This window comes from Pongo abelii, chromosome 8 (assembly GCF_028885655.2).
Source record: "Pongo abelii isolate AG06213 chromosome 8, NHGRI_mPonAbe1-v2.0_pri, whole genome shotgun sequence".
Lineage (NCBI taxonomy): Eukaryota > Metazoa > Chordata > Mammalia > Primates > Hominidae > Pongo > Pongo abelii.
Genome location: NC_071993.2, coordinates 104,457,501 through 104,484,011, shown reverse-complemented (window position 1 = coordinate 104,484,011; position 26,511 = coordinate 104,457,501). Strand labels below are relative to the sequence as shown.

Here is a 26,511-nt window from a genome sequence, read left to right as displayed (position 1 = left end):
GTTATTCTGTGGGACCTGGGAGGGAAAGACCATATCTATTTTGCTCAGCTGCACACCCAGGATCAAGCACAGCGCTGGGCATGGAGAAACTCAGTGCACATCTGGGCTTTATGCGGACAGATGCTTCAGATTAGCCTTGAACCAGGACCTCCAGGACCACATAACACTTTCATTTCGACAAAGCCATTGGGTCAGCCACCCAGAGCCCCATGAGGGCTTGATCCAACTGAGACAAGGCAGGTAGGATGGGTAAGAAACAGCATCCACCATCACTGACTACCAGCCAGGTGCCAGGCATTATCCCACATAATCACCACAGGTACATGATAGGGTAGGTACTACCACCATCTATGTAACAGATGAAGGAACTGAGACATTTAGAGGTTAAGGAATACTACCACAAAGCAGTGGAGGTGGGATTTAAGCTCTGCCATGGTCTGAGCCGAACCTGTGCTCTTAACCACTAAGCTACAAGGTCCCAGTTAGCAAACCAGTGGTGTTTAGTGCACTTGCCCCAAGCCCCAAGCCCTTGGGTCTTTTTTGATGCCCCATATAGTATGCACCATCCTCAGAGACCTCCAGTAAACACCTGCAGGGCTGTGGGAGACAGAATGACAGAACACATACAGTCTCTTGTTGGGAGACAGTTTCTTAGCCTTTTAAAGCACATACCCCCTTTTAATCAACCTACAGTCTTCCCATATACACCCCCACCTAAAACTGCTATGCCTCACTTGAGAATTACTGCAATATCAGCAAGATTTTGTCCAAGTCTACTTTCTTTAATTGTTTACATTTAAAAAACAATATATTTTTCCAAATCTAAGATGAGATTATGATCCTGAATATGCTTTTCAAATTTCACACTTGCCCCAATCCCCAGAGACTGTGATTCATTCTCCCTCTCTCTCCCCAGTTGACAATCACCACTCACGGACAATAATAGCACACAAAAGGTTTACCACAAAGAGCAGAAATGTTCCCTGTCAATAGAGAATGTGTAGAACAGGCATCTTGGGGCATTTCAAGCATGCTCAGGAGAGAATGGAATATGATCTAAGTGGAAAGATCATCAGAGAAAAGTCAAGATTAGGCTATTATTTCTTCTTCTGCAGCCCCTTATTTGCAAGGATAATGTTGATGAAGTTCTTAAAGCTTTACGGAAGACTATAAAATGGGATGCTGGTAGGGGGACTCCAAGCAAAGAGAAATACTACAACCTCTACCATCCAAAAGTTCTTTTTGTTGTTTGGGATACAGAGAAAGGAGAACAAAGGATGGCTCCGAGAATGACACTATGAGGTCTCCTTTGAGCACGTTATTATTTGCAACAGGCAACTGGAGAAAAGGAGAACTTGAAGTTCAAGTGGGCTCCGGAGATGCCGGGCCCATGGCCGTCTCCTCCTCTAGTGGTTAGGAGAGTGCCCTGGAAGTCAGACTGATACAGGTTCTGGTCTGGTTCTGCCACTTACTCATTGATGATGTTGGGCAAATTATGCAATCTCTCTGGGTCTCTGTGTCCCCTGCTGTGAGAGGATGATCATACAACTTACTTCATTGAGTTACTACAAAGATTAAATGAGATAATACATGGAAAAGGTTTGGTACTACGTCTGGAAAACATTAAGTGAACATGGGAGGTACTTCTAAGTGTTAGCCTTATTGTGCTTATTTCTCTCCTTGTTTTCCAACAGGAATTCAGGCAGCTGGAAGGGCAGTCTGGCAACCCTCTCATTCTCATTTCCTATTTATTGTCACAAGTGACATAAACTCTCCAGTCAAGGACAAGAACAGCTGGGTAGACCAGGGAGATGCACAGCTGCTGCACTTTAGAAAAAAATAATGCTCCAAGGGGTCTGAGATTGGAAACGAGCGGGCAGGAGAAGACAAAAGCTGGCTTGGGGTGGGAGAGAGCAGGCAGCTCTGTCAGAGGCTCCGTGGAGGGAAAATGAACAGAAATAGCCGAATGGGCTGGAGGGCAAGGAAGACAAACATAGAAGCCAGGCCTTCCTGGAGAAAGGAAGCTGCAGGTGAGCTGGAGGCAGCCTCGGGCCAGTAGGCATGGCTCATACAGGAAAAGTGGGATGTAGGCTGCAGAGGACAATGGGCCGTGTCCTCAGGGAGGGGCAGCTAGGGAGAAAGAACCAGGCTGCCAGGCAGTCCTGGATGGAGCAAGGTCGGCAGCAAACAGGAAGGAAGCCGCAGGTTCTCCCCTGTTGACCTCAGGTCCTCGCCTCAACCCCCATCTGCTTCCCCCAGCTCTGTGGGCCCCAGGATGCAGCCAGTATTCCAGTCTCTGCCACCATCTACTGTCCCCATCTGGGTCCTCTTCCCTATGCCAGCAGCAAAACAGGATGCAGGTTTCAGCATTCCCCACTCTCCTGATATCTTTGAAACAAGTGCTCCAAGATTTTCTCTCTGGGAAACAGGCCAAGGAGGCCAACACCATTCTCGGAGCGGCCCCTCCAGTTCCACACTAGGAAGTAAATGGGGTGTGTCTGTCCCCACTCAACCACGTCCCCTATGGCCTCTTCACTTGCCCAGGAAGGAGAACACAGCCACGTCCCTCCTGCCTCGGCCCTGCTGTTGGTCTCCACATACACAGCACCACCAGGGATCTCAGAAGCCAGTGTGGGTGAAGGGATCCTGGGCCTACGCAGTTGGTCATTCCTAGACCCTCAGACATGAGGCCTGGGCAGCTGCTGTTCTCTACTCACCCCCAGGGACCGGGAACACGGTTGGCAGCAGGGTCACTGGCCCGAGATGCCCAGGAGATGGGTTGTGGTGGAGCCAGTGTCCAGTCACATCCCAGGGCCAGAAAAGAAGTCTCCCTGATTCTGCAGAGGGCCACCGGGCAGTGTCATGCCACAAGTGACCGCGATCACAAGGCTGCCTGCATCCGCACGAGACTTCCCAGTGCACAGAGCCCTGTGACATGCACAACCTCAGCCTTTCCCCACACCTCGGCAAGGGGACTGGGCAGAGACTGTCCCCACATTGAAGATGAGGGAGGTGAGGTGACTTGGCCACTGTCACAGCTGCTGAGGGGCAGAGCTGGTGGGCCCAGGACCCATTCTCCAGCAGCTCCTCCTCTACCCAGGGACTTCCCTTCCTGCTGTAAATATCCCCAGATCTCTCCACCCTCAGCCACCACCAGCAGGCTCTCCAGTGGCGCTCCACTCCTCTGGCTGCCCGTCTCTCTCCTTCCTCAAGCCCCAGTTGTGCCAGGCCCCTCCCCAGTGCCCCTACCACTGGACCCTCACTCTGCTTCAGCCAGACTGTTGCCAAAGTTCAGGACCTCCTTCTTGAAAGGGTCTTCCATACCTCTTCCACTTCCACTCCTGACCCTCCCTCACTGCCTGGAGTGCCACCAGTCTCCCAGGTGGTCTCCCTGTCTTCTATCCTGCCCTACCCCTTTCTCAGCTACCCTTGTCATCCTTGGAGTCCAGCAATGCCCTCCCAGGTGCCCTGCCTCTCCCTGGTCACAGGCTCCCTGTGGCTCTTCACAGCCAGTGTCCACAGCATCCCTTAACTGTAGGAGATGAGAGGAGATGGGTTTCTTTTTTTTTTTTTGAGATGGAGTCTCACTCTGTCGCCCAGGCTGGAGTGCAGTGGCACGATCTCGGCTGCAACCTCTGCCTCCCGGGTTCAGACCATTCTCCTGCTTCAGCCTCCCAAGTAGCTGGAACTACAGGTGCCTGCCACCATACCCAGCTAATTTATGTTTTTAGTAGAGACGGGGTTTCACCATGTTAGCCAGGATGGTCTTGATCTCCTGACCTAGTGATCCACCCACCTCGGCCTCCCAAAGTGCTGGGATTACAGGCATGAGCCACCGCACCCGGCCGAGGAGATGGATTTCTAATGCCTGCCCTGCCCAAAGCCCTGAAAGGGGCAGCTTCCCAGTCAACAAGGTCCAACCCCCCACTGGCTGCCTGTGACCCAGAGAAGCTATCCACGGTGGCACTGGTGTGTTCAACCACGGAACATGCCGACATGTAAGAGGAGAAGCCTGGGTCCTCTGTAAGAGGGAGGCCAGGAGCAGATGCTCAGACAAAAGCAGAGAGGCCACACAGCTCCCCAAAGATAGGGCCGCCTCCACTCCTGACTGCCTTCCAGCCCCAACTCCGAGGAGGCCAGGCTGCCTTGCCGAAATCCTTCCAACAAAGCCCCTTTCCCCTGAGCAAACCTGGAGGGGCTCCTGCTGACACCAGGCTTGGGGTCACACAGCTGGTCTGACAGCCCCAACTGGAAAAGCTATGTATTTGGCAACAGGTGGGCTCTGCTGAGGGCCACTTCTTTCATTGTCTCCTTAAGTGGCTATTTAAATGTTCCACATAAACCCAGTTTCCTCCCTGGGACCAGAGCTCCTGATCAAAGCCTCGAGGAGCACCCGGCTTTGTGGCTGTCAAAGTTCCCCTGTTTGGAGCTGCCTCCGATCTGCATGGTATCAGGAGTGGCTCCTGCCAAACCTGTTTCATCACGTGTGACCCCATCCCTTGGGGGCTGAGTAGACTGAGGGTAGAGATGTGACCCAGGCTGTGCCAACCAGACTCTCTTTCTCCCACGGGAATATGGACTTTGGACTGGGAGATCTCAGTACATCTGAGTGTGGCTGGAGCTGCAGCAGGAACGTTTGGGACCGTGTGGGCTCAGGAGGGGGAAGCCAGGCTGCAGAGAAGTGAAGGAAGCTCAAAGAGAAGCAGAGCTGAGAGAGAGGGAGAATCTAACAAGGTTTTTCTAATCCCTGCTTAAGGCCAGGCAGCAACCCTGCCGTGGGGTCCTGAGTCCCCCATGAAGCCCTATCATAAATCGCCCTTTTTGCTTAAGCTGGATTCAGTTAGTTTCTGTTACTTGCAGTCAAGGAGCTCTAACACAGCTGGGATCTCCCTTGCGCTTCTCTGCTTCTCCAGGAATACAAAGCTGGCGCTCTACAAATACTTGCTGAATGAAGAAAAACTGGCCCCACATTCTGGCTTTCCTATATCTGCCAAAGGCACCACTGTGCTCGACAAATACTCTCTTTATAAAATGTGTAACTCAGCCACAGGCAACTTAAATTAAATGTTCTTTCCTTGACTGAAATGCATTAAATCCTCATTTTCATCTCTTCTTTGGGGCAACTCAGTGCTAAAAAGAAAGGCAGGCAGGGGCAGGCAGAAAAAGAAACAGCCCTTCAACATGCAGGCCAGCAAGTCCAACTGCATGTGCAAACTGTGCTACGGCCTGGCTGCTCCAACTCCAAAAGACTCTGCCCTGAGATCTGTCCCTATGCCACACCCCCAGGCTACCCAAGATGATCATCAATGTCTCCAAAGGTCACAGAGCTTGCAACCCTGCTTATGTGTTATTTATGCCAGATCCTATGCATGAGGCCAGACTCTCTGAAAGAAACCTCAGAGGATCAGCTTGCTCAGTGGTTTTCAAACTGTGTGCTCTCTAGGACCTCAAGACATAAGTGGAACCTTTTGGGGGGCCATTCTCTCCGGCTTCAACAAGTGCAGTACCCAGTTGGTTGTACATATCAAGCTACATTGTAAGCTTACCCCAGAAAGGGTTCAAGTAGTTTTGAAAAACAGTACAAAATTCCCCTCCCAGACCAACTCCTTCATCACTCAGATGAGGAACTAGAGATTCATGGGCTTACACAGAGAGGGCAATGAAGATAAGATGACCTTGCCCCGGTTCCTCGGGGCTCCTGACCACACCTCCACTGGATGAGTGCTGAATCCGAGGTGACCCTGCCTGCATCAGCGGAAAGGCAATGCTAACCGGCCTGAACAACGTTGAGCTGTCCTGATGCTAGTCCTCCGCTATATATAGTTTCTCCCCTGAAATGACCTCATGCAGCAGCAAAGGTTTGCGGTGTAGCAAAACCGGCTGTGTCCCCAACAACTCTAGGGGAGGAGAACTGCTTAAGAAACTGGGCAGTAAATGGAAAAGAGAGGAATTTTGGGGATGGGGAGGGATGAGGGTGGCAGGTGGGGAACAAGCTTTTGAGACAATTCAGGAGAAATTATTTCTGTGAGCCCCCGGGGCAGCAGTGGAGAATGGTAAACCTGAGACTCTCATGCAGTGTGTAATGAAAGAGTCCCAAGTCTGGGGTGGTAAAGCCAGTGCTTCGTCCCAGGCTCCCATCCTGCCTGCTCACAGATGTTGAGTGTCTCTTCTCAAACAACTACATTCATCTGCACCCCTTGAGCAAGAACCAACAGAGGCTCCCTTTGACCTAAGCGTCCCCATATACTATTCGATACCTTCCATAATCTTGGTGGACACAATAGATTTGATCTTAATGCCTTAACAAAAAAAAAAGAAAGAAAGAAAAGAAAAGAAAAAGAGGCACCTATAATCCCAGCACTTTGGGAAGCCAAGGTGGGAGAAGTGCTCGCGGCCAGGAGTTTGAGACCAGCCTGGGCAACACGGCGAGACCCCATCTCTATAAAAAATACAGAAATTAGCTGGGTGTGGTAGTCCGCACCTGTAGTCTTAGGTACTCAGGAGCTGGGGTGGGAGGATCACTTGAACGCAGGAGTTCAAGGCTGCAGTGAGCTATAATAGCTCCACTGAACTCCAACCTGGGCAACAGAATAAGACCCTATCTCTAAACAAAAAGAAACAGGCAGATAAATACCAAATGAGAATGGAGACTCTGTCTGGGTAGGAGTACGAAGATTTTCTTCTTTGAGCTTTCTCATATCGTTCACATTTTTTACATGAGCACACATTACTTTTACAATAAAGAAGACTGTACTGCTTGCTTCTCTCCAACCTGCACCACTTCCTCAAATCACTAACCCTTCTACAAACTATGCCCACTCACTCCCAATATCTGTCCTATCCCAATCCCCCAAGGAGCAACTTGAGTCCCACCACCTTCAGAAATCTTCCCTCCATAACTCGAGCTCCCAGGGACCTCTCTCATCCCAACTCTTTTTAAAAGGGTCTACACGTTGCCTTTGTCTCAACTTGCCTACACTGTATGACTTAGCACTTGTCTACATGCTGTCTTGTTTGAAGTGGTATTACACATTTATTTGTCTTTGCTTCCTCTCCCAAGTAGACCATAAGCCATCTGGATGATGAGATATACATGTATAATATGTGCACACACATTCGCAGGAATGAGGCAGGGTGGAATTTTAGAAAGGGCACAGGAAAGGGAGTCAGATTTCCTGGATCGGATACCAGCACCACCTCTGTGCAGAGCAGACCACAGACAGTGGCTTGACCCCTCTGAACCAGTCCCAAGTTCTTCCAGCTGAATTCCCCAGCAATACCAATTCCCTTCCCCTAAAAGGCAAGGAAGGATTCTGTGCAAGCCTGCCAACCTCACGAGTTTTGAAAAAGAGATCATTTAATCTCTAGAATTGAGGCCCCAGGTGCAGCCTGCAAAAGGGGTCCATCCCTACCCAAACTAGCACCAGAGGGTGGGCCAGACACATGAAGGACAGGGCCTTTGGGCAGAAGTCTCTTCTTGCACACTTGCTCTGGGCTATGGCCCCAACACAAATGCCCAAGGAATGGTATTGTCAAAAGCAGCAGGCTGAACACTTCTGTCCAGGGCTGCAGAAAAACTGCTTGGTGCTCAATGATGGATCAGACATCTAGGCCCTGAATCTTCCATGGGACATGTGTCACAGCAGGACACAGCTAGGCTCAGCTGCAAACAGGAGGGGTCAGCTGCAGATTCAAGGGCCCAACATAGCTTTGCTTTTGCCTACTGACCCCAAAGACTGGCCCATTCTGTCCTTAGGAAGACAGCATAAATAACAGTGCATACAGCATGTGAGTTTCTAAGAAATGTCATTTGGGCCTTATAAAAAGTCATACAAGCAATAAGTTATGGCCAAATAAGGCCTCCTGTCTCCTCAGTAGCCAGACATGGACCAGGCAACAGCAGGACTATCACACTGAGCTAGACCTAAATGAGCTCTTGGCTCTGTGGATCTGATATGACAGCATAGGAGAGAAGGGCAAAGAGGAAATGGAGGAGTCAGCCTGGGGTGTAAACACACAGTGCAAAGCGCTGCTGTCCCCCCGGGAACTGCCTCCTCAGCTCCCCTGGACCCTTGGCTCTGTGTGTTATGGATCTGCTGCCTGGGCCAGGGGCCAGGGATGGGGACATGTGGAAATAAATTTGGAAAAAATAAAAACCAACCACAGAAACTCCAGTATTATTCAGTCTGTCACTCCGAACTCCTTGAGGAGATGAACTGACTCTCCATGCTGTGTTCCCCTCCCCAACACAGTAGTTGGGATACGGCCGATGTAGTAAATATTGAGAGGCAGTTTCCCATAGTGGCTAAGGTGTAAGCCCCCAGGATACAACTCCCAGGATTCAAACAGCAGCTTCTCCACTGTCATGAGCAAGTGTCTCAACACTCCCCCCACAGCCTCAGTTTCCTCATCTGTAAAATGGACATAAATTAGGCCTGCCCTTACAGGGTAGATGTGAAAACTGTAAACAGTGATGTCAAGAATCTAGTAGAGTGCCTACCACACACACGGTAGGAGATTAATAAATTATACTGATTTCAGTGATGGCAATTCCTGGAGCTGCTGTGAAGGCTCGGGAAATGAAATGCTCATCCATGTGACAGTCTATTTTGGGGGAACAGAGCGCTTTCACTAAGTTAAAAAAAATAAATAAATGCCATGTGTAGTATCCCATATAACAGAGGACAGTGTGGTCTGTGTCCCAGACACTGCGTGGGAGGTGGGAAGAGGTGGAAGGAGGGACAAATCCATGAAGGTTGTCACAAAGTACACTTTCTGGCACATTCGGATATATAGTGCAAGAATTGGCAGAAGTAGACTATTTGCTAGTCATGAGTGGCAGTGACATCAGTAAATCAGCGATGTCACTGTTTAGGGCCCAGGGAGTCCTCTGTTGAAGCTGACAGTCAGGTGGGTGTTGCATGGAAGGAACCCAAGACCGATAACCCAAATATTTCATTCTCACTGTGTGTACCCCCACCCCCCCAGACACACAGTTAACATCACTGAACCTCTCCCCTAAGGGAGAATCTCTACCTTAGTGGACTATCAGGAGGATTAGATGAGATGTGTGTAAGTACCTACTATAGTGCCTGCTGCACAATCAGTGTGCAATCAGTAGCAGTATACAAGAAATCGAACAGCAGTTTTGAATCTAGGTATGCGGGGATGCTCATCAAGTGTGAAAGAGGCTCTGATGTGGAAGTTTATCAGCAGTGCCTTGGAAGTTCACAGAGGAGGTATCTGTGGCTGACAATGTGTATCAGAGAAATGCACAAAGCTCCAGGAAGGAAGCCCTGGGGACTTGGAGGTGTTCTGCCAAGCTGAAGATGGGCCACCACAAACAGAGGGCACTCACAGCCTTGACCTACTGGCAAGAAATGTTTCCATCTATGTGGAGATAGCCTAGAAAAGTAGCCTCCGGTTGTTGCTGAGATCAGCAAGAGTTGTATGTAGGGTGTGTTGCAAGTGATTTGCTACTAATGAGAGTTGATTCAAGCTGGATTCAAAGCTATCTCTATGATAATGACACTATCTTGCAACTTGCTTCGGATTTGCCTTCCTGAATAAATGGGTCGAACAGTAGATAACCCAGGACACACTGAAGAAGTCAGGTTTTGCATATGAACTTCACTGGCCATATATCTCAACGTGGGGGGAAGTGTAAGGCTGGGGGCAGCTGGCTATAATATAGCATCAAGCATGGTGAGAATAGTAAAAATAATAACTAATGCTTACTGAGTAGGTAATATGTCCCAGGCACCATTCTCAAGACCTGACGTGCAGTAACTCATCTAATTCTTATGACAACCCTATGGAGTAGATACTGTTATCTCCATTTCACAGATAAGAAAACTGAGGCCTCAAAATTCAAAATAACTTGCCCAAGGTTACATAGCTAATGAGTTGGAGGAGCTGGGATAATAAAATGCAAATTGGTACAAAATGAATAAAACATTTGTCATAACGACCTGTCACCAAAGGAAAACTATCTTATAGATGTTCTCTTTGGCAGACCTCAGATTTTACAAATCAAAGGAAATTCATGGCTGGGCAAGGTGGCTCATGCCTGTAATTCCAACACTTTGGGAGGCTGAGGTGGGTGGACCACTTGAGGCCAGGAGTTCGAGATCAGCCTGGCCAACATGGTGAAACCCCATCTCTACTAAAAATACAAAAAAATGAGCTGGGTTTGGTGGCACACACCTGTAATCCCAGCTACTCAGGAGGCTGAGGCACAAGAGTCACTTGAACCCAGGAGGCAGAGGTTGCAGTGAGCTGAGATTGTGCCATTGCACTCCAGCCTGGGCAATAGAGTGAGCTCTGTCTAAAATAAAGAAAAAAAAAAAAAAAAAAGAAGGCCAGGCATAGGCATGGTGGCTCATGCCTGTAATCCCAACACTTTGGGAGGCCAAGGTGGGCGGATCACGAGGTCAGGAGTTCAAGATCAGCACGGCCAACATGGTGAAACCCCGTCTCTCCTAAAAATACAAAAAAAATTAGCTGAGTGTGATGGTGTGCGCCTATAATCCCAGCTACTCGGGAGGCTGAGGTAGGAGAATCGCTTGAATCCAGGAGGCGGAAGTTGCAGTGAGCCGAGATCGTACCATTGCACTCCAGCCTGAGCAAAAGAGCAGGACTCCGTCTCAGGGTGGGGGAAAAAAAAGGAACTTCATGGCCAGCCCTTGTGATTGCACTCTGACTCCAAGGGATGAGCCAGAGGGTGACCAGAACAGAAGGTGACCAGGGAGGACTAGGGAGGCTATACTACACTCCCCCTAAAAGTGGGGGTGGAACAAGGGTCAATACAATATAAGTCATTAGCGGAACAATGAGCTTTGCGTTGTTCCCCATCTAAGTATCCGCTGTGCTGTGTGTGGGCACTGTGCTGATCACGTCACACACACATGATCACATTTCATGCTTGACTACTCTAAATGATGTACACTTACCCCATTTTACAGACGCAGAAACTGAGGCTCTGCAAAGAAAGTAGTGGAACCGCTGCCCTCTCTATGACTTCTGCCCCTTATTCAGTCAATAACCTTGAGTATCTTAACATCCTCACCAAGTCTCAGTGTCCTCATCTATAAAACGGGAAAAATGAGTCCTGTCTTGCCTATCTAACAGGATGGCTGTGGAGATCAAATGATATCTAATACTTGAGAAAGCATTTTGAAAACCACAAATGCTGAGCGAAGCAAGAGATTGTTAATCTTATTAATTACAAAGAGTGACACCTGATTCTGCAAGCACTTTGCTAACATGACTCTCTGTGCCTCTTTTCCTTTGGGAATGTGGGAATAATTCAAAGTTTACAGAGCGAGGACAATCTTTTCTTCAAGTCCCTGGCATCTGGGTGTTGGAAAGCGGAGGTTTGCTCTGGGAGAAGGAGGAGGAAACAACAATATTTGCATTCTACTTGTGTTTCTCTTTAGGAACACAATCTTGGCTGAGATTCTATTGCCTCTAGCACACCGAGCCCTCAAACAACATTCAACGCATATTTATTGAGCACCTACTATGTGCCAAGCACTTTGATCCAAGATGATGGACTCATATGGCTTCTAGGTGCGGAGGTGGTGGTCTGGGGGTGGGGAAATTAAAGGAAAAAGGGACAGCAATGGGGAAGGAAAGCAGTGGCTATAGTCCTTGGAGTTTTGCAGACTTCACAGCTGACCTACCAGCTTCTTTCCATGGGGGTGGGGTGGGAGCTGGTCAGGGCTCACAGCACAATGGAATGAGCTGTGAGCACTGGAATGAATCAACATCCTCAGGCTGAGTTCCAGCTCTGCCTCTTAGCATCATAACCACTGGGAATTCATTCACTTTCCTGGCCATCAGCTTTCCCATATGTAAAATAGGTAGGCATGTTCCCATAGGTAAAATAGGGAGAATCAAATGAGATGATGTTTGTGAAGGGATCCAGCAAAGTGGTGCCTGAAGGTGCTCAATAATAAACTCATTAAAAAACAAAACAAAACAAAAAAAGTGTTCTCTTCTTCCCATTCTCATGAGGACAAACTACACACTGGCCCAAAGCGTGGGCTCTGAGATCAGACACCTGGGTTCCAGTCCTGGCTCTGCAGTTTACAAGCTGTGTGACCTTAGGCAGCAGACATTACCTTTCTAAGGCTCAGTTTCTTCATCTGTGAAAAGGTGATAACAGAATCCACCCATAGGGTGGTTGCGAGGATTAACCCAAATACTGCACGTGATGCTCCTAGTACATGGCAAACACCCTGCAAAGGTGAGCTGCTGCTAATTACATCTCTTTGAGCCTTTAAAAACAACAAAACTCCAAGTGTGCAGGCTGGCAACTAAGATTCAGGCTACTTGGTTAGTGACTGGCTGCCTAGGCACCATTCACCCTTTGCTCCTGGTCCCAAGACTCCCAGAGGAAAAAGGTACAAATGAGGAGTCATCCCTGTCCCCTCAGTCTCCCTTCCCACACCTTGCAGAAGGTGTTCCAGCTCCTTTCCTGCCAGGTTCCTCTTTTTTTTTTTTTTTTTGAGACGGAGTCTTGCTCTGTCGTTAGGCTTGAGTGCAGTGGTGCAATCTTGGCTCACTGCAACCTCCGCCTCCCAGGTTCAAGCGATTCTCCTGCCTCAGCCTCCTGAGTAGCTGGGATTACAGGCACGTGCCACCATGCCCGGCTAATTTTTTTTTGTATTTTTAGTAGAGACGGGGTTTCACCATGTTGATCAGGCTGGTCTCGAACTCCTGACCTCGTGATCTGCCCGGCTCAGCCTCCCAAAGTGCTGGGATTACAGGCATGAGCCACCATGCCCAGGCAATTTTTTTTTTTTTTTTAAATAGAGACGAGGTCTCACTATGTGGCCCGGGTTTTTCTTGAACTCCTGGCCTCAAGCAATCCTCCTGCCTTGGTCTCCCAAAGTGCTGGGATTATAGGTGTAGGCCACCATGCCCAGCCTCTATGCACAATTCTAACACACTCAGATGTCTGTTTTCCCAGAGATTTGGAGGGACTGCTCTTTGAGCCCAGCATAAATGATCACTACATGATAAACCACTTCACACCCATTAGGATGGATATTATAAAACCAATCCAAACCAAATCAACGAAAAGCAGAAAATAACAAGTGTTGGTGAAGATGTAGAGAAACAGGAACTCTTGCACCCTGTTAGTGAGAATATAAAATGGTGCAGCTGCTAAGGAAAGTGTTATGGGGGATTATTCAAAAAATTAAAAATAGAATTACCATTTGATCCAGAAATTCCACCTCTGGGTATATACACGAAATAACTGAAAGCAGAGACTCAGAGAGCACTCACCTTTTGCTCCTGGTTTGCACACCCATGTTCACAGCAGTATTATTTACAATAGCCAAAAGGTGGAAGCAACCCAGGGGTCCATCAATGGAGGAATGAATAAGCAAAATGTGGTATATACATACAATGGAATATTACTCAGCCTTAAAAAGGAAGGACATTCTGACACATGCTACACCATGGAACCTTGACAACGTTATGCTAAGTGAAACAAGCCAGCCACAAAAGGAGAAATACGACATGATTCCACTCATATGAGGTATCCAGAATAGTCAAACTCATAAAACAGAAAGCAGAATATCAGTTGCCAGTGGTTGGGGGGAGGAAGAAATGGATAGTGCTTAATGGGTAAAGAGTTTCAGTTGGGGAAAATGAAAAAGTTCTGGAGATGGGTACTGGTGATGGTTGTACAACAATAAGTACAAAGAATGTACTCATGCTACAAAACTACAGACTGAAAAATTTGCTGTTACATACAAGTAAATTTTATGTCATATCTAGGTAACCACTTAAAAAAAAAAAAAAAAAGGAAAGAAAAAAAAGAGAAGTGACTACTGTCTACCAGGCAGAAGACACAGCAATGCTTGTAGGTGGAAACATGAACCCCCAAAGCACAACAGCTGGGAACCACGTAGTTTGGGGCCCACTGCCCTAGAGTCTCACAAGCCCTGTGGCCTCACACTACTATAAGCACAGTAACTGACTGGGTAGGACTGGCTCTTCCCACTCAGAGCCTTGAACAGGATTTAAGAGCCTTCCTGCAGCACCAGTGTTGCTACTTGGAACCTTGAGGCAGGGCACTCCCGGAATGGGCTCTCCCCCAGCAATTTCTCTCTGCCCACCACTAGTTCCCTCCCCCACCCCAGGTCTCTTCTTTGGGAGGTAACACTTTTGAGAGAAAGAACCTTTTGTGGTCCCACTCTCACCAAGCAGGCACCCTGTACACACCGGTATGAACTCAACAACCCCTAGTCCCAAACCAGAGGTTCTTTCTGAGCTGTATATTAATATTTTGCTCAGAAGCATATCATTCATTTCAGAAAGATTCCCATCCAAAAATAGTTTTTAAACATTTCTTTTATAGTTTTGCTCCTTAAAAAGAGTAAGCTTCAATGATCTAGTGGGAAAAATCACTGGTTATGGCTTTTGTGTGTAAAAATCCTGGTAGCTTGGGATAATAGAAACTTTCTAAGTTCACAAAATCTCTTTTCATCCAGGGTCTCACTTTAATCTTACAACCTCTCTGAAAGGTGATCAGGGTGGCAGTCACCCCATGGCACAAATGGGGAAACTAAGGCTCAAAGAGATCAAGAGGCTTGTCCAAAGTCACACAAACAACTAGGAAGGAGCAGAGACCCCAGGCTTCATTTTCCACCAATGCCAGATGAAACTCTGTGTTGGGACCTCATATCTGAGCACACTGTGTAGCCATGAAAGTAATTTTTAAACCACCATTAGCTTATTTTATCTCCATAACATCTCTGTGAAGGAAACTGGAAATATTATCTTTTTAAAATGGAGGATCAACTGAGGAAGAAACAAATGACCTGCCCAAGATCACCACTCAAGAAAGTGGCAGAGACTAGACCTCCTCTTCTTTGAATACACTTGACCTCAACCACTTCCCTATAATATCTTGACCTCCGCACACTCACAACTTAAAGGAGCACATGCAGTTTTTATGTAGGTTGCACCACGTTTCTGTGAACTAGGCAGGGGACAGACATACCTTTGTTCTCTTTCTAATGGCTGGGTAAGAAAAAAGAGGTTATAGAAATCTTTAGGTTCCTTTTCAGCTCTAAAATTCTATGATTCTAAAAATTCTCCAGCAAGTTGATGGGTAAGAGAGGCCTGGAATCCACATCACCTAACTTCCTCCCTTGTAGTCTATTAGGCCACCCTATCCCTGCCCTGCGAGTTAAGGACTACAAACATCATGTGTGCCTGGAAGAGGGGGGTCCACTCTGACTTAGGTGCACACATAAAATGGTAAGAAGGTGCTACTGCCTGGTTAGGACCCCAATAGTGAACTTCACTTTGCCCTCCTGCTTCAGCCCTGGTATCTCCCAGCTAGAGCCACCCAAACCACAGGAGTCATATATATCCCAGGTATCTGAGAACTTACCCAAGCCTGGGGCAAGAGAGAAGCCAGTCCCAGAGAGAGAACACCACTCTGAGGTTGCAGTTTAAGTCCCTTCATTAAGATACCTTCCTTAACACCCATCTAAGGTAGGAGATCAATCAGATGTGTTCATTTATGCTTTTCTATAGACTTCACCAACTCTAGTTTCATCCAACAAATATTTACCAGGCACTGCTCTTGGTATCACAGAGTGAACAAATAAAAATCTCTGACAACATGGAGCAAAGGGAGACAGCCAATATCAGAGGATGACATAAGCAATGGAGCAAGATAAAACAGGAAAGGGAGGGACATAATGCCGAGAGCAGGTGATAGAGGAAAGGGGATAATTTTAAATGAAATGGCCTGGGAGGGTTTGACTCCTTAAATAGGAGACTGGGACAAGGAGAGAGAGGGACCCATTCAGATATCAGGGGGTTGAACAAGGCGATAGAGAGCATGAGATGGCTTAAGAAAGGTAAGCAGGTGAAAATCATATCTTGTAGACCAACACAAGAAGTCTTGAATGAGATGCGGTGTCACAGGAAGGCTTGAGTAAAGGAGTAATGAAATCTGACTTACAGTTTAGAGCATCACGCTGGCTGCTGGGATGGAAATAGTCTGTCGGGAGACAAGGGAGGAAGCAGGAAGGTCAGTTCACAGGCCAGTGGTAGCTCAGACCAGGGTGAAAGTGGTGGAGATGGTCAGAGTCAGGTTCAGGACATATTTAAGGCAAAGCCAACAGGATTTATTGATTAAATGGATGTGAAATGTGAGAGAGGGAGAAATCAGGGACGACAAGAATTTTAGGGGCCTTGGCAACTGGAAGGATGAAATCATCATGAACTGGGATGGGAAAGACTTTGGGAGGTACATGGATGGGATGGGGGTTCATTCTTTTTGGACATGTTAAACTGAGAAGCCTTTTAGACAGCAGGTGTGGTGAGCAGGCAGCAGAATATCCAAGGCTGAAGTTGCAGAGAATGGGCTGAAATTATAAATGTGGGAGGAGTCACCAGCATATATAATACTACATAATTCTATGTATGACCATGTGTAATTTGCATGACTATGTGTTTACTGTCTGCCCCTTGTAAGACTGTAAGCTCCATGTGGCCAAGGACCACGTCTGTTCACAGCCAGCAGGGTGCTTGGCACTCAGTACGTATTTACTGAGCAAATGGAGAAGTTGCCCAATTACTCCCTCAAGAATAGCCACACAGCCCACACAAGAAGCAGACTCTCTTGCAACCACAGTGCCAAGCCCAACCAGCCCCAAACAGGGCCCTGGGTCTGTCCACCCCGAGCTTCAGATTCCAGAACGTAAGTGGATACGCCTGGCACATCACAGAGTCAGATATTTGGGTTTCAGCCCTGCCACATTCTCAAAGGGTGGAGCTGGGCAAGAGACTTGCCTGTTCTACCACCTCTACCTCTCCCTGGAGTGGCTGGGGGAGAGGCTGCTTCACCCAGTTCATGGGCAGAGATATTTATCTACCTACTGTATACGTATGGGGTGGCAAGAGCCCCCACCAAAGGAGTAAATCCCCAAGTATTCTCCAAAGCATACAAGAACCACCCAGCACCTGAAGGAGAAGAACACAGACCTACTGGGGATGCATTAAGAGTAACAATCCAAAAAAAATTTTTAAGGCTGGGTGTGGTGGCTCACGCCAGTAATCCCAGCACTTTGGGAAGCCAAGGTAAAAAGATTACTTGAGGCCAGGAGTTTCAGACCAGCCTGGGCAACATAGCAAGACCCCATCTCTACAAAAAATAAAAAGTTAGCTGGGTGTGGTGGTGCACACCTGTAGCCCTACCTACTGGGAAGACTGAGGGGAGAGGATCACTTGAGCTCAGGAGTTTAATGCTGCAGGGAGCTATAACTGCACCACCATACTCCAGCCTGGGTGAGAGAACAAGACCCTCTCTCTCAAAAAAAATAAAAAAAATAAAAAATATATATATATATATACACACACACACACACACACACGAGTGACAATCACAAAACTTGATGAGACGAGAGGACCTCTCCCTTCTGCCTAATGCAAGAATCCCTGACCAGACAGTATTGTGTCTCTGCTTTATCTACCAAGTGACTAAAAAGGCAGAACTAAGGACAAAGGGTGACATTACAAGCCATAAAGATTTCACCTCAATAACTTTCTAGCTTTAAACAGCTGCCTTTGTGAAGATGATAAAACAACTCTAATGATCTTGTATAACCCTCCCCCTTTCTGAAATATTGAAAGTGTGACCCAGAAAGGTTAGATGACTTGCCCAGGGTCACTGAGTTATAGGCCCAGGACTAGAACTCAGGTCCTAGCTCCCTGTTGAGGCTTTCTTCCCATTACATTAGTGCCAAAGGAAGGTAAGAGTTACAGTGGCACTGGGCGAGTTTTAGGCATTAGTCTTACAACAAAAAACTATGTCCTTGTCAAAGGAAAAGCCACAGATGTTACAGGAATGCCAGGTGCACTGTGGAGTTAAGAAGGATTCCTTCCCTTGTACCAAATTTGTCATCCTACAGAGTTCCCCTCGGCTTTGGACTTTATGAATAAAGCTATTCATAGTAGGACCCACAGAACTAAAGCAATGATAAACTAGCAGGTAAAAAAAAAAAGCAGATATATGAAAAATTCAGATGGTAGGATGAAGTTGCGTTTGCTTTCTAAAATCAACAAATACTGAGTGCTACCTCTGTACAACTCATTGTGTTAAGTGCTGAATGTCTGTGTGCGCGTGGCTATACGAGTGAGAGAGACATATACTACAAGGATAAGACAGAACCCAGGTCTTCGAGGCTTGCAATGTAGTTGCTGATAAAAGACTGTAAACATCAAAGACATGACTAATAATACAGAGTACATAATTGTTAAGTAAGTGGCAATAGATAATGTGTCTGCAGGAGTTCTCAGAAGGAGCAATCACTTCCACGGGGTGTGTGTGGTGGGATGCGGAGGGAGGGGGAAATGGCAGACTTGTCAGGCAAGGTGCTTCAAACAAGATACGGCACTTGAAGTGAACCCAAGGGATGAAAGACTCTCGATAAGAAGGAAACGGCATGAGCAAACACTGGTGGTCTTAATGTCAGAGAAGGGAAAGAAATCAGGACTTAAAAGAAAGGACTGGCCCACACTTGAACAGCCTTGAAAGTTAAAGTACTTGTAGGAGTGGGAAAGTGCAGAAAGGTGTTTTGTTGTTGTTGTTGTTTTGTTTTGTTTTTTGAGACACAGTCTCGCTCTGTCACCCAGGCTGGAGTGCAGTGGCACAATCTCAGCTCACTACAACCTCTGTGAAGCTTCCAGTTTACACAATTCTCCCTGCCTCAGCCTCCTGAGTAGCTGGGATTACAGGCGCCTGCCACCACCACACCTGGCTTAAGTTTTGTATTTTTAGTAGAGACAGGGTTTTGCCATGTTGGCCAGGCTAGTCTCGAACTCCTGATCTCAGGTGATCCACCTGCCTTGGCCTCCCAAAGTGCTGGGATTATAGGCATGAGCCACCACGCCTGGCCAAGTACAGAAACATTCTGAACATAGAACTATAAAATCTGGAAGAAGTTAATTTAACAAATGTCTTCTGAGGGGACAACTCTGTGTAGGACTGAATGATGACTGAAGATGAAGTTGCCTTTGGGGCGTACCTCACTTCAGCCTGAGACAAGGGTTGACTTGAGGTGAGAAGGGTACGAAGTGGGGTGGCAAGGGGCAGGTTTGCAAGACCCGCGGAAGGAAGACCCAGCAGACCCCAGTGACTGACTGGCTGAGAGGCAGGTGACAAGGAAGCAGAAAAAGTCATGAGAGAAAGAGCTCTTCACAGCCTAAAGTTAGGCAGCTGGAAGATCATAAGAGTAAAGAAGGAAAGCTGGTGGACAGGGAGCGATGCAGAGCCTGGTTTTGGAGGTGTTAAATCTGGGAATATCTATATCAAAGTGTCCAGTGGGCATCTAGAAATGGGGTTCTGGGGTTCAAGAGAGAAGAGCTGAAGATTAAGCATAGGGGTCTTCCCAATGGACAAAGAGTTGTGGGACTGAACAAGATTTCTCTGGGAGAGAGTGTAATGAGAGAAAAAACAGAATGTCAAACTTAGGCACCAGTGTGCCCCCAACCTAGAAGGTGATGGTGGAAAGGGGTGTTCAGAAAGGAAAACCAAGACAGTCTGATGCCAAGAAAGGAAGGGGGAGAATGTCTCGTAGGAGAGAGTTGTCAACAGCAAAAAATGCTGCAAAATCAATTATGGGGACTGAGCACGTATTTGTTGAACAAATGAATGAATGAAAGCAAGCCAGCCCTTGGTTTTGAGAGTCATCTCTCCTCAGTCAGAAGAATGGCCAGAGTTACCTTCAGACAAGAGAATTTCAATAAGTTTTACTGCATCCTTCCCATAAAAACACATTTCTGCCTCCACAAGTCATCCTGTCCACCATGCAGACATCCTTCCCAGCTTCCCCTGGTTCCCCCATCTTCCTTCCCAGTTTCCGCAACCCAAGCAACACACCTTCGGTGTCAAGGGAGACAGGAAACTCCAACTAGAGTTTCCACTTCATTAACAACTCTGCCTGTGGCTCCTCTTACATAAGGGGATATGTGACAATGGGGTGGGAGAGGAGGCTGAGTTCTAGCCCCAGCTGAGCTCCTAACTAGCTGTGTGACTTTGGACAAGGTGCTCAATCTCTCGGGATCTGGGCTTTGACATAGAGAAGAGGAGATAGGTCCATCTGGAATCCAGACAAGTTTGAGCTCTCAAGTCTACGATATTATTCCCAGCAGGTCCTTGCAACACCCTCAAAGAAGGAAGTGAGTGTAAGACCCAGAAAAATGACCGACAGACCTCTTCCCGGGGCGAAATGCCAGGGCAGGCAGGGTGTACCATGAAAGTGAGAAAGCGTTGCGCGGGCCTGGAGGATCACCAGCGAGCGATCTCACTCCCAAAGCTGGGAAGGATCCCAACAATCCCGAGGGTGACTCTCACCCCTCACCCCATCTTTTATAGACTCCCAGACGGCCGAGAGGCTCTAAAAACCCCTGCGGGAAAAATAAAGATTTCTTTCCCAGAGTCCTGCGCTGCTTTGCAAGTCGGATTCCGGCAGACACGATCTGCAGCCCGATAATGACACAGTCTTTGGAAGGAGCGACTGTTCTCGCCTCGCTCGCTCCGAGTTCTGGGGACGCCTGAAGCCCGCGCCATGCCCCGACGGGCCGGCGTCCGACCCCTGCCGGAGCTGCCAGGCCAGCGGCGCCCTCGCCCCCGGGCCTCCTCCCGATCCGTCGGCCCCGCTGCGGTCTGCAAACATTTCCTGCCCCCACCCCCACCAGGAGCTTCCCAGTTGGAGAGAGTTGGTCGCGCAGCCGGCTCAGTGCTCGCAGTTGCCCCAACTCAGCTCCCCCGGCCGCCCGGCACTGGGGAGCGGCCCCGTCTGGCTGCGGAGCAGCCCATCGGGGAAACCCAAGCGCCAGCACCAGTGGGGAGTCCATCGGTAAGCCCAGGACTCGGGCGAGGAGGGGGACAACTGGCGGGGTGCCCGAGGCCCTGCTCCCTTCCCCATCGTTACCTGCTCGCTTGCGGGGGTGTCCCGGGGCTGCCGGCCTCTCCCGGCCCTGTCTCCCCACGCAGTTGCCCATGCTGGCTCCTCAGTCAGTCCCCATGCACCGGAGGCGGCGGGGTGGTCGGCTGCTCCACGGACGGCGGCGTCCCGGGTCAACGGCTCCGGCCGCCCGGCATCGGGCGCTCCCCGATCTCCCCCCGGGGGCGCGCTCAGCCCCGGCGCTGGCTCCGCCAAAACTTTGCGGGCCAGGGGAGAGAGGGAGGTGGCAGACTCCCCAGCACGGTCCCAGGTGGCCGGGCCAGGGGGGCCCGCGACGGTGCCCGGCCGGAGACCAGCTCCGCTGGAGGGGCGGAGAGAGGGGGCGGGCACCGCCGCAGCTACTCCCGGCTCGCTCAGAGCACCAGGCAGGGGCCGGCCCCCTGGAGCCTGTCACTCACCTGCCTAACCCCGCCCCAGGCCGGCCCCTCTCCCTTCCGCAGGCTCGCGGTGCCCGCGCCGCCGCCACCACCCGCCCCAGGTGCGCATGTGACCGACAGCACCGCCCCCTCGGGCTGGCCCTGATTTTCTCATTGGCTTCCCCCGTGGTGCGTACCGCCCCTCTCCCCACCCAGCCAGGTGCCCGCCCCGCCGCCCGTCTCCCGGGAAGCCGGGCTGGGAATTATTCGCCCTCAATGGCCTCCGGCTCCGTGCCCAGCAGCCGCCTTCCCTCTCGGTGCCACCGCCCCATTCCGGGCCCCGCCCCTCCCTGGAACTGCCTAGCCAGAAGCCGACAGGCACGTGACCCGGAGCGCCCCGCCCCCTCGCCCTTCTCCCGGCGATTGGCTCGGGAGGCGCATGCGCGCCGAGCCCGTCTCGTGCCACCGCCCATATCCCCTCCCACGGTCTCTGGTTCGCGTCATGGCCGCTGCCGTGGCTGTGGAGGCGGCGGCGCCTATGGGCGCCCTATGGGGCCTCGTGCACGACTTCGTCATGGGTCAACAAGAGGGCCCCGCTGACCAGGTGGCTGCAGGTACGGCAGACGGCGCCGCGCACCTTCCGCATGGGGGCCAACAGGAGGGAGCGGCCTCAGTACAGGCGCCGGGCGGGAAGGGAGGAGCGGGGTGACTTTGAGAGATTGGTCTCAAGGCTGGTTAGTGAGCACCGCGAGCTTCAGAGCCGTAACAAGTTAGAGAGTTGCCTGTATCTTCCTTAAAACCATTTACACTTCTCATCTCCCTGTAGCCAATTATAGGGAATCATTACATTTTACAGATGAGGAAACTGAGGCTCAGCGAGGGCAAGAGGACTTGCGCAGGGCTGCAGACCAGGCAGGAGGGGGAGCTGGGACTCGGACCCAGGCGTTCAGGTCCGAACCGGGTGCTCACGCCACGAAGCCACGCTGTTTGTGAGAGGTTGACGTGTGGAGGTGCATCCTCGCAGCGTCCGCTCCCGTCGCGTGGCATCCTGGGAGTGGCGGATGGCCTCGCGCTCTGACTGGCTGGAATTAAGAAGAGGCGAGGAGACGGGCCAGGAGAAGCTGGAGATGTTCTGGGTGTCCTCCTCAAGACTTTCTCTCCGTTTCTTGCTAAACTTCTTGATTAGTTTGCTCCATGACGTTTTATGTGGCGTTTGTTTTTGTCTTCTTCCCAGACCCCTACTTTCCCGCTTTTGACCAGTTCAGAGATCTCTTAGTTCAGACAGCTTATCTAAAATTAGAATAAAACGATTTCCAGGCTTCCGTGGAGTTCTGAGACTTTGCTCTTCTAGGAAAAAAAAAATCTACTAAAAGTTATTGAATGTTAGGAAGCCTTCGGATCTTGTGTTTAAGTAACAATATAAAATTATCTAATGAGTAATTTTTTTAAAAAATTTTTGGAAATTTCGCATGCTTGGAGAGAAGTAAGGACACATTTCTCTTGCAAATTGAGCGTATTAACCTTTAGAATGTGTAAGAAAAGAATAGTGAATCTGCTAGAAATATAATACTTTGTTCGTTAGCAGTATTCCACTTTAATTCAATCATGCCACTATTGTTGAACACATATTATTCCCCAAACATGATGCAAAGCAATAGGAATATAAATACAAATTAGGTTAGATCTGTGCCCACCAGGAACTTATAGTATGCTGGGAGAGGCAACCATTCTGTAAGAGGTGTGTGCACCATAGTTTGGAAGCATCAAGGAGCAAATACCTGGTGTTGCCATCAAACTTAACATCTTACAATTTTATGAAATGTAGTGTGTTATCAGTGTTTACAATGTACAAGTACAGTGTCTTAACAATGTCATTTTCCCTCATGTTTTATTATGAAAATTTTCGAATATCCAGCCAAGTATAAAGAATTTTATAAGGAGCACATCACTTAGGATCTATCCTACCATTAACATTTTAATATTACTTGCTTTATCATATAGCTATCCATCCATTTAAATTGCAGATACCTGTACACTTTCCTTTAAATACTTTGGCATGCATGTCATTGACTAGAGTTTGTTGTCGGTTTATTTTGGTGTAAAATGAAATATGTAAATCTTTAAGTGTACGTTCACTGATTTTGACTAATGCATACACCTATACAATCCCACCCCCTATCAAGATATAGAACATTACTATATCAGTGTCATTTGTGACGAGTCTTTCACATTTATGCAATATGAAAACAATAATTTGGGATTTTTTGGATTCAGAACATAATTTGAAAAGACATCTTGAATGTCTTATCTTGAATAAGGACTTATCTTGAATAAGGACTGCAAATTCTTCTCTTTTTTTTTTTTTTTTTGAGACAAGGTCCCTCTCTGTCTGCCAGGCTAGAGTGCAGTGGTGAAATTATGGCTCACTGTAGCCTCGACCTATGCTCAAGCAATCCTCCTGCCTCAGCCTCCCGAAGTAGATGGGATAACAGGGAGTGTGCCACTGCGCTCGGCTAATTTTTGTATTGTAGTGACGAGGTTTCACCATGTTGCCTAGGTTGGTCTCTAACTCCAGGACTGAAGCCATCCTCCCATCTCAGCTTCCCGAAGTGCTGGGATTACAGGCATGAGCCACTGGGACTGCTAAATTCTTACAAACGTTTTTGCAAAATTTATATTTTTGTTTCTTTCTGGAAAAAATGGTCTAAACTGTTGCTTAATTTGAATTCAACTCAACTGATTTAAGACTGTAACACTAGCCCTGTTGTAATTTAGCCCTCCTAAGAAAAGAAAGTTGGTGGTGGGCACAGTGGCTCATGCCTGTAATGCCAACACTTTGAGAGAACAAGGTAGGCGAATTGCTTGAGCCCAGGAGTTTGAGGCCAGCCTGGCCAACATGGTGAAACCCCGCTCTACTGAAAATACAAAAATTAGCCAGGCATGGTGGTGCATGCCTGTAATCCCAGCTACTCAGGAGGCTGAGGCTGGAGAATCGCTTGAGCCTGGGAGGCAGAGGCTGCAGTGAGCGGAGATCACGCCCCTGCACTCCAGCCTGGGCAACAGAGCGAGACTCCGTCTCAAAAAAACAAAAAGAAAAGAAAGTTGGTACAGAGGAATAGTAACAGATAAAAGTTGAAAAGGTTTGGTAGGGTTGGATTATGTATAACTTTGGATTCCAGGCAGAGGAATTTGAATGACCTATTAATCTGTACTAAGAGTTATTGTAGATCCTTGAGCCAGGGAGCCGTAAAATGAAAATAAATTTGACAAGGATTAAGTTAATATTGTCAATCTTAGATCACAGCCCTAGTTAGGGTTGTTGAAGGATAACAGACTGTTGAAGCGTTTATAGAATAAGATGTGCTTTCTAATCCTTCAGCCTAAATCGAGCTTTGTTAGCGCTAAAGGGACCAGCTAGCTTCCTGTTCAGTCACTCACAGTAGCAGCCTGCAAATTTAAATGCAGAAGGAACACGCTTTGATCACAAAAGCAGCTGCTGCCACCTTTGTTTTGTACCTGGGTTCCTGGTGAAAGTGTCAGCTGTTAAGAAGCTGCAGGTGATGGGAGGGAAATAACCTGGCAGCCTAAGGGTTAAAGGCCTCTTGGGCAAGCCTTCAAAGCCTGCCACTACCTGGCCCCAGCCTTTTTTCTCACTGCTCCCTGGACATTTAATTCCAGGCAGCCACCTTTATTCGTAGTTCCCTGAGTGCTTTCCTTCCCAATTCCCTTCACTAGCTCTGTGTAATCGAAGTTAGACCTGAGAGTCAAGGCCCAGCTTGAGTTCCCTACCCCTCCCCAAGTGTTTCCTGATTAACCCAGCCAGACAGCATCTCATACGTCAGAATCTTTGTAGTACGCACTTATTTCTCAACCACTCATGTATTTAGTGGACTAGTTTAGTAGCTGTTGCTGTATACATCTCCACATCCTACCCTCCCAGTTGTACCACCAGAATCTCCTGGAATTGGCATCAGTAGGTACACAATAAAAACTACTTGAGTGAATGCAATGAGAAATGTTGAAGGAAGAATCTGTGGAATTTGAGTTCTAACTAGTTATTATAGGGCTTGAAAGAGATAGAGGACTCTAAGAAGACCCCAAGGTTTTGAACCAGAGGATGAGGAAAAGAAATACTTTGTCCAAAATTAGGACGAGAGCTGATTTTCAGAGAATGTGATTTTTGAACACGTTGAATTTGCAGGTGATGGATATAATTTTTTTCCTTTTAGTTATTTGGATTTTCCTTCATTTCAGTCTTTATTGTATTGTGTTTTTCCATGTTTGTGATTCCCTAAGAATACCTCTATTCCTTATGTCAATGTATTAAAGAACAGTAAAATACAGTTTAGTGAAATATCTGAGGCATTATCAGCAGAAAGGGCATTTTGAGAGCTTCATTGGAACTTAGTCCTGATTGGGATTTTTCTCTCTCCTGCTCCTTCTCATCCTCCCACTCTACCCGCTTCCCCTCACTTCCCTTTGGCTGCTAGTTCAGATTCTCAAGAGGCTTCAACTCCATCAGACGGAGATCTGTTTGTGCATTCTGTGTCAATGAGCACATAAATACTCCTTTGACTTCTCGGTGCCCCCACACAAACTGGTGCCTTGCTAAGGAAAGTGTGGGTAGTTAGGAGGTGCTAGTAGGTCCATTTTTAAAGAGCGAATCTTGAACGTGTTGGAAAATCTTAGACCCTCCTATAAAGGGAAATGAACTTACACTGATTTTTTCCTTGATGCCAGCAAAAATACCCTTAGGAAAATTAACTCTTTGTTAGCTTTCTTCATCCCAGGAGTCCAAGTGCATAATTAATAGTATTTCCAGGTATTCTGGGTGTTTTGTTGTTGTTGTTTGTTTGTTTGTTTGTTTGTTTTTGAGATGGAGTTTTGCTCTGTTGCCCAGGCTGGAGTGCAATGCTGCAATCTCTGCTGACCGTAACCTCTGCCCCCTGGGTTCAAGTGATTCTCCTGCCTCAGCCTCCCGAGTAGCTGGGATCACAGGCATGCGTCACCATGCACGGCTAATTTTGTATTTTTAGTAGAGATGGGGTTTCTCCCATGTTGGTCAGGCAGGTCTCAAAACTTCCGACCTCAGGTGATCTGCCTGCCTTGGCCTCCCAAAGTACTGAGATTACAGGTGTGAGCCACCATGC

The 26,511-nt window shown here is 48.2% G+C and overlaps 2 protein-coding genes across 8 annotated transcripts in view; one reads left to right on the top strand and one right to left on the bottom strand.

Annotated features, from left to right (window-relative positions):
* The window catches only part of UBTD1 (ubiquitin domain containing 1), a 70,753-nt gene extending 48,381 nt beyond the window's left edge, over positions 1 to 22,372 (bottom strand). Inside the window, exons 1-2 of one of the 3 annotated variants that reach the window (XM_024254283.3) lie at positions 20,973 to 21,448; positions 15,998 to 16,036 (exon numbers count right to left, since the gene is read on the bottom strand). Coding sequence is in view for 1 of the 3 variants with exons in the window: in XM_024254282.3 (XP_024110050.1) it covers positions 20,973 to 21,042 (70 nt within the window). In the remaining 2 variants the exon portion in view is untranslated. Of the gene's footprint in view, positions 1 to 15,997; positions 16,037 to 20,972; positions 21,519 to 22,208 lie in introns of those variants that run through there. The other 2 variants (XM_054522747.2, XM_024254282.3) reach the window with 2 other exon arrangements.
* Positions 20,612 to 26,511, top strand: part of MMS19 (MMS19 homolog, cytosolic iron-sulfur assembly component) — a 41,297-nt gene continuing 35,397 nt past the window's right edge. The window contains exon 1 of one of the 5 annotated variants that reach the window (XM_063727097.1): positions 20,612 to 20,897. Coding sequence is in view for 2 of the 5 variants with exons in the window: in XM_009245669.3 (XP_009243944.3) it covers positions 21,801 to 21,975 (175 nt within the window). In the remaining 3 variants the exon portion in view is untranslated. 5 annotated transcript variants of the gene reach the window in all.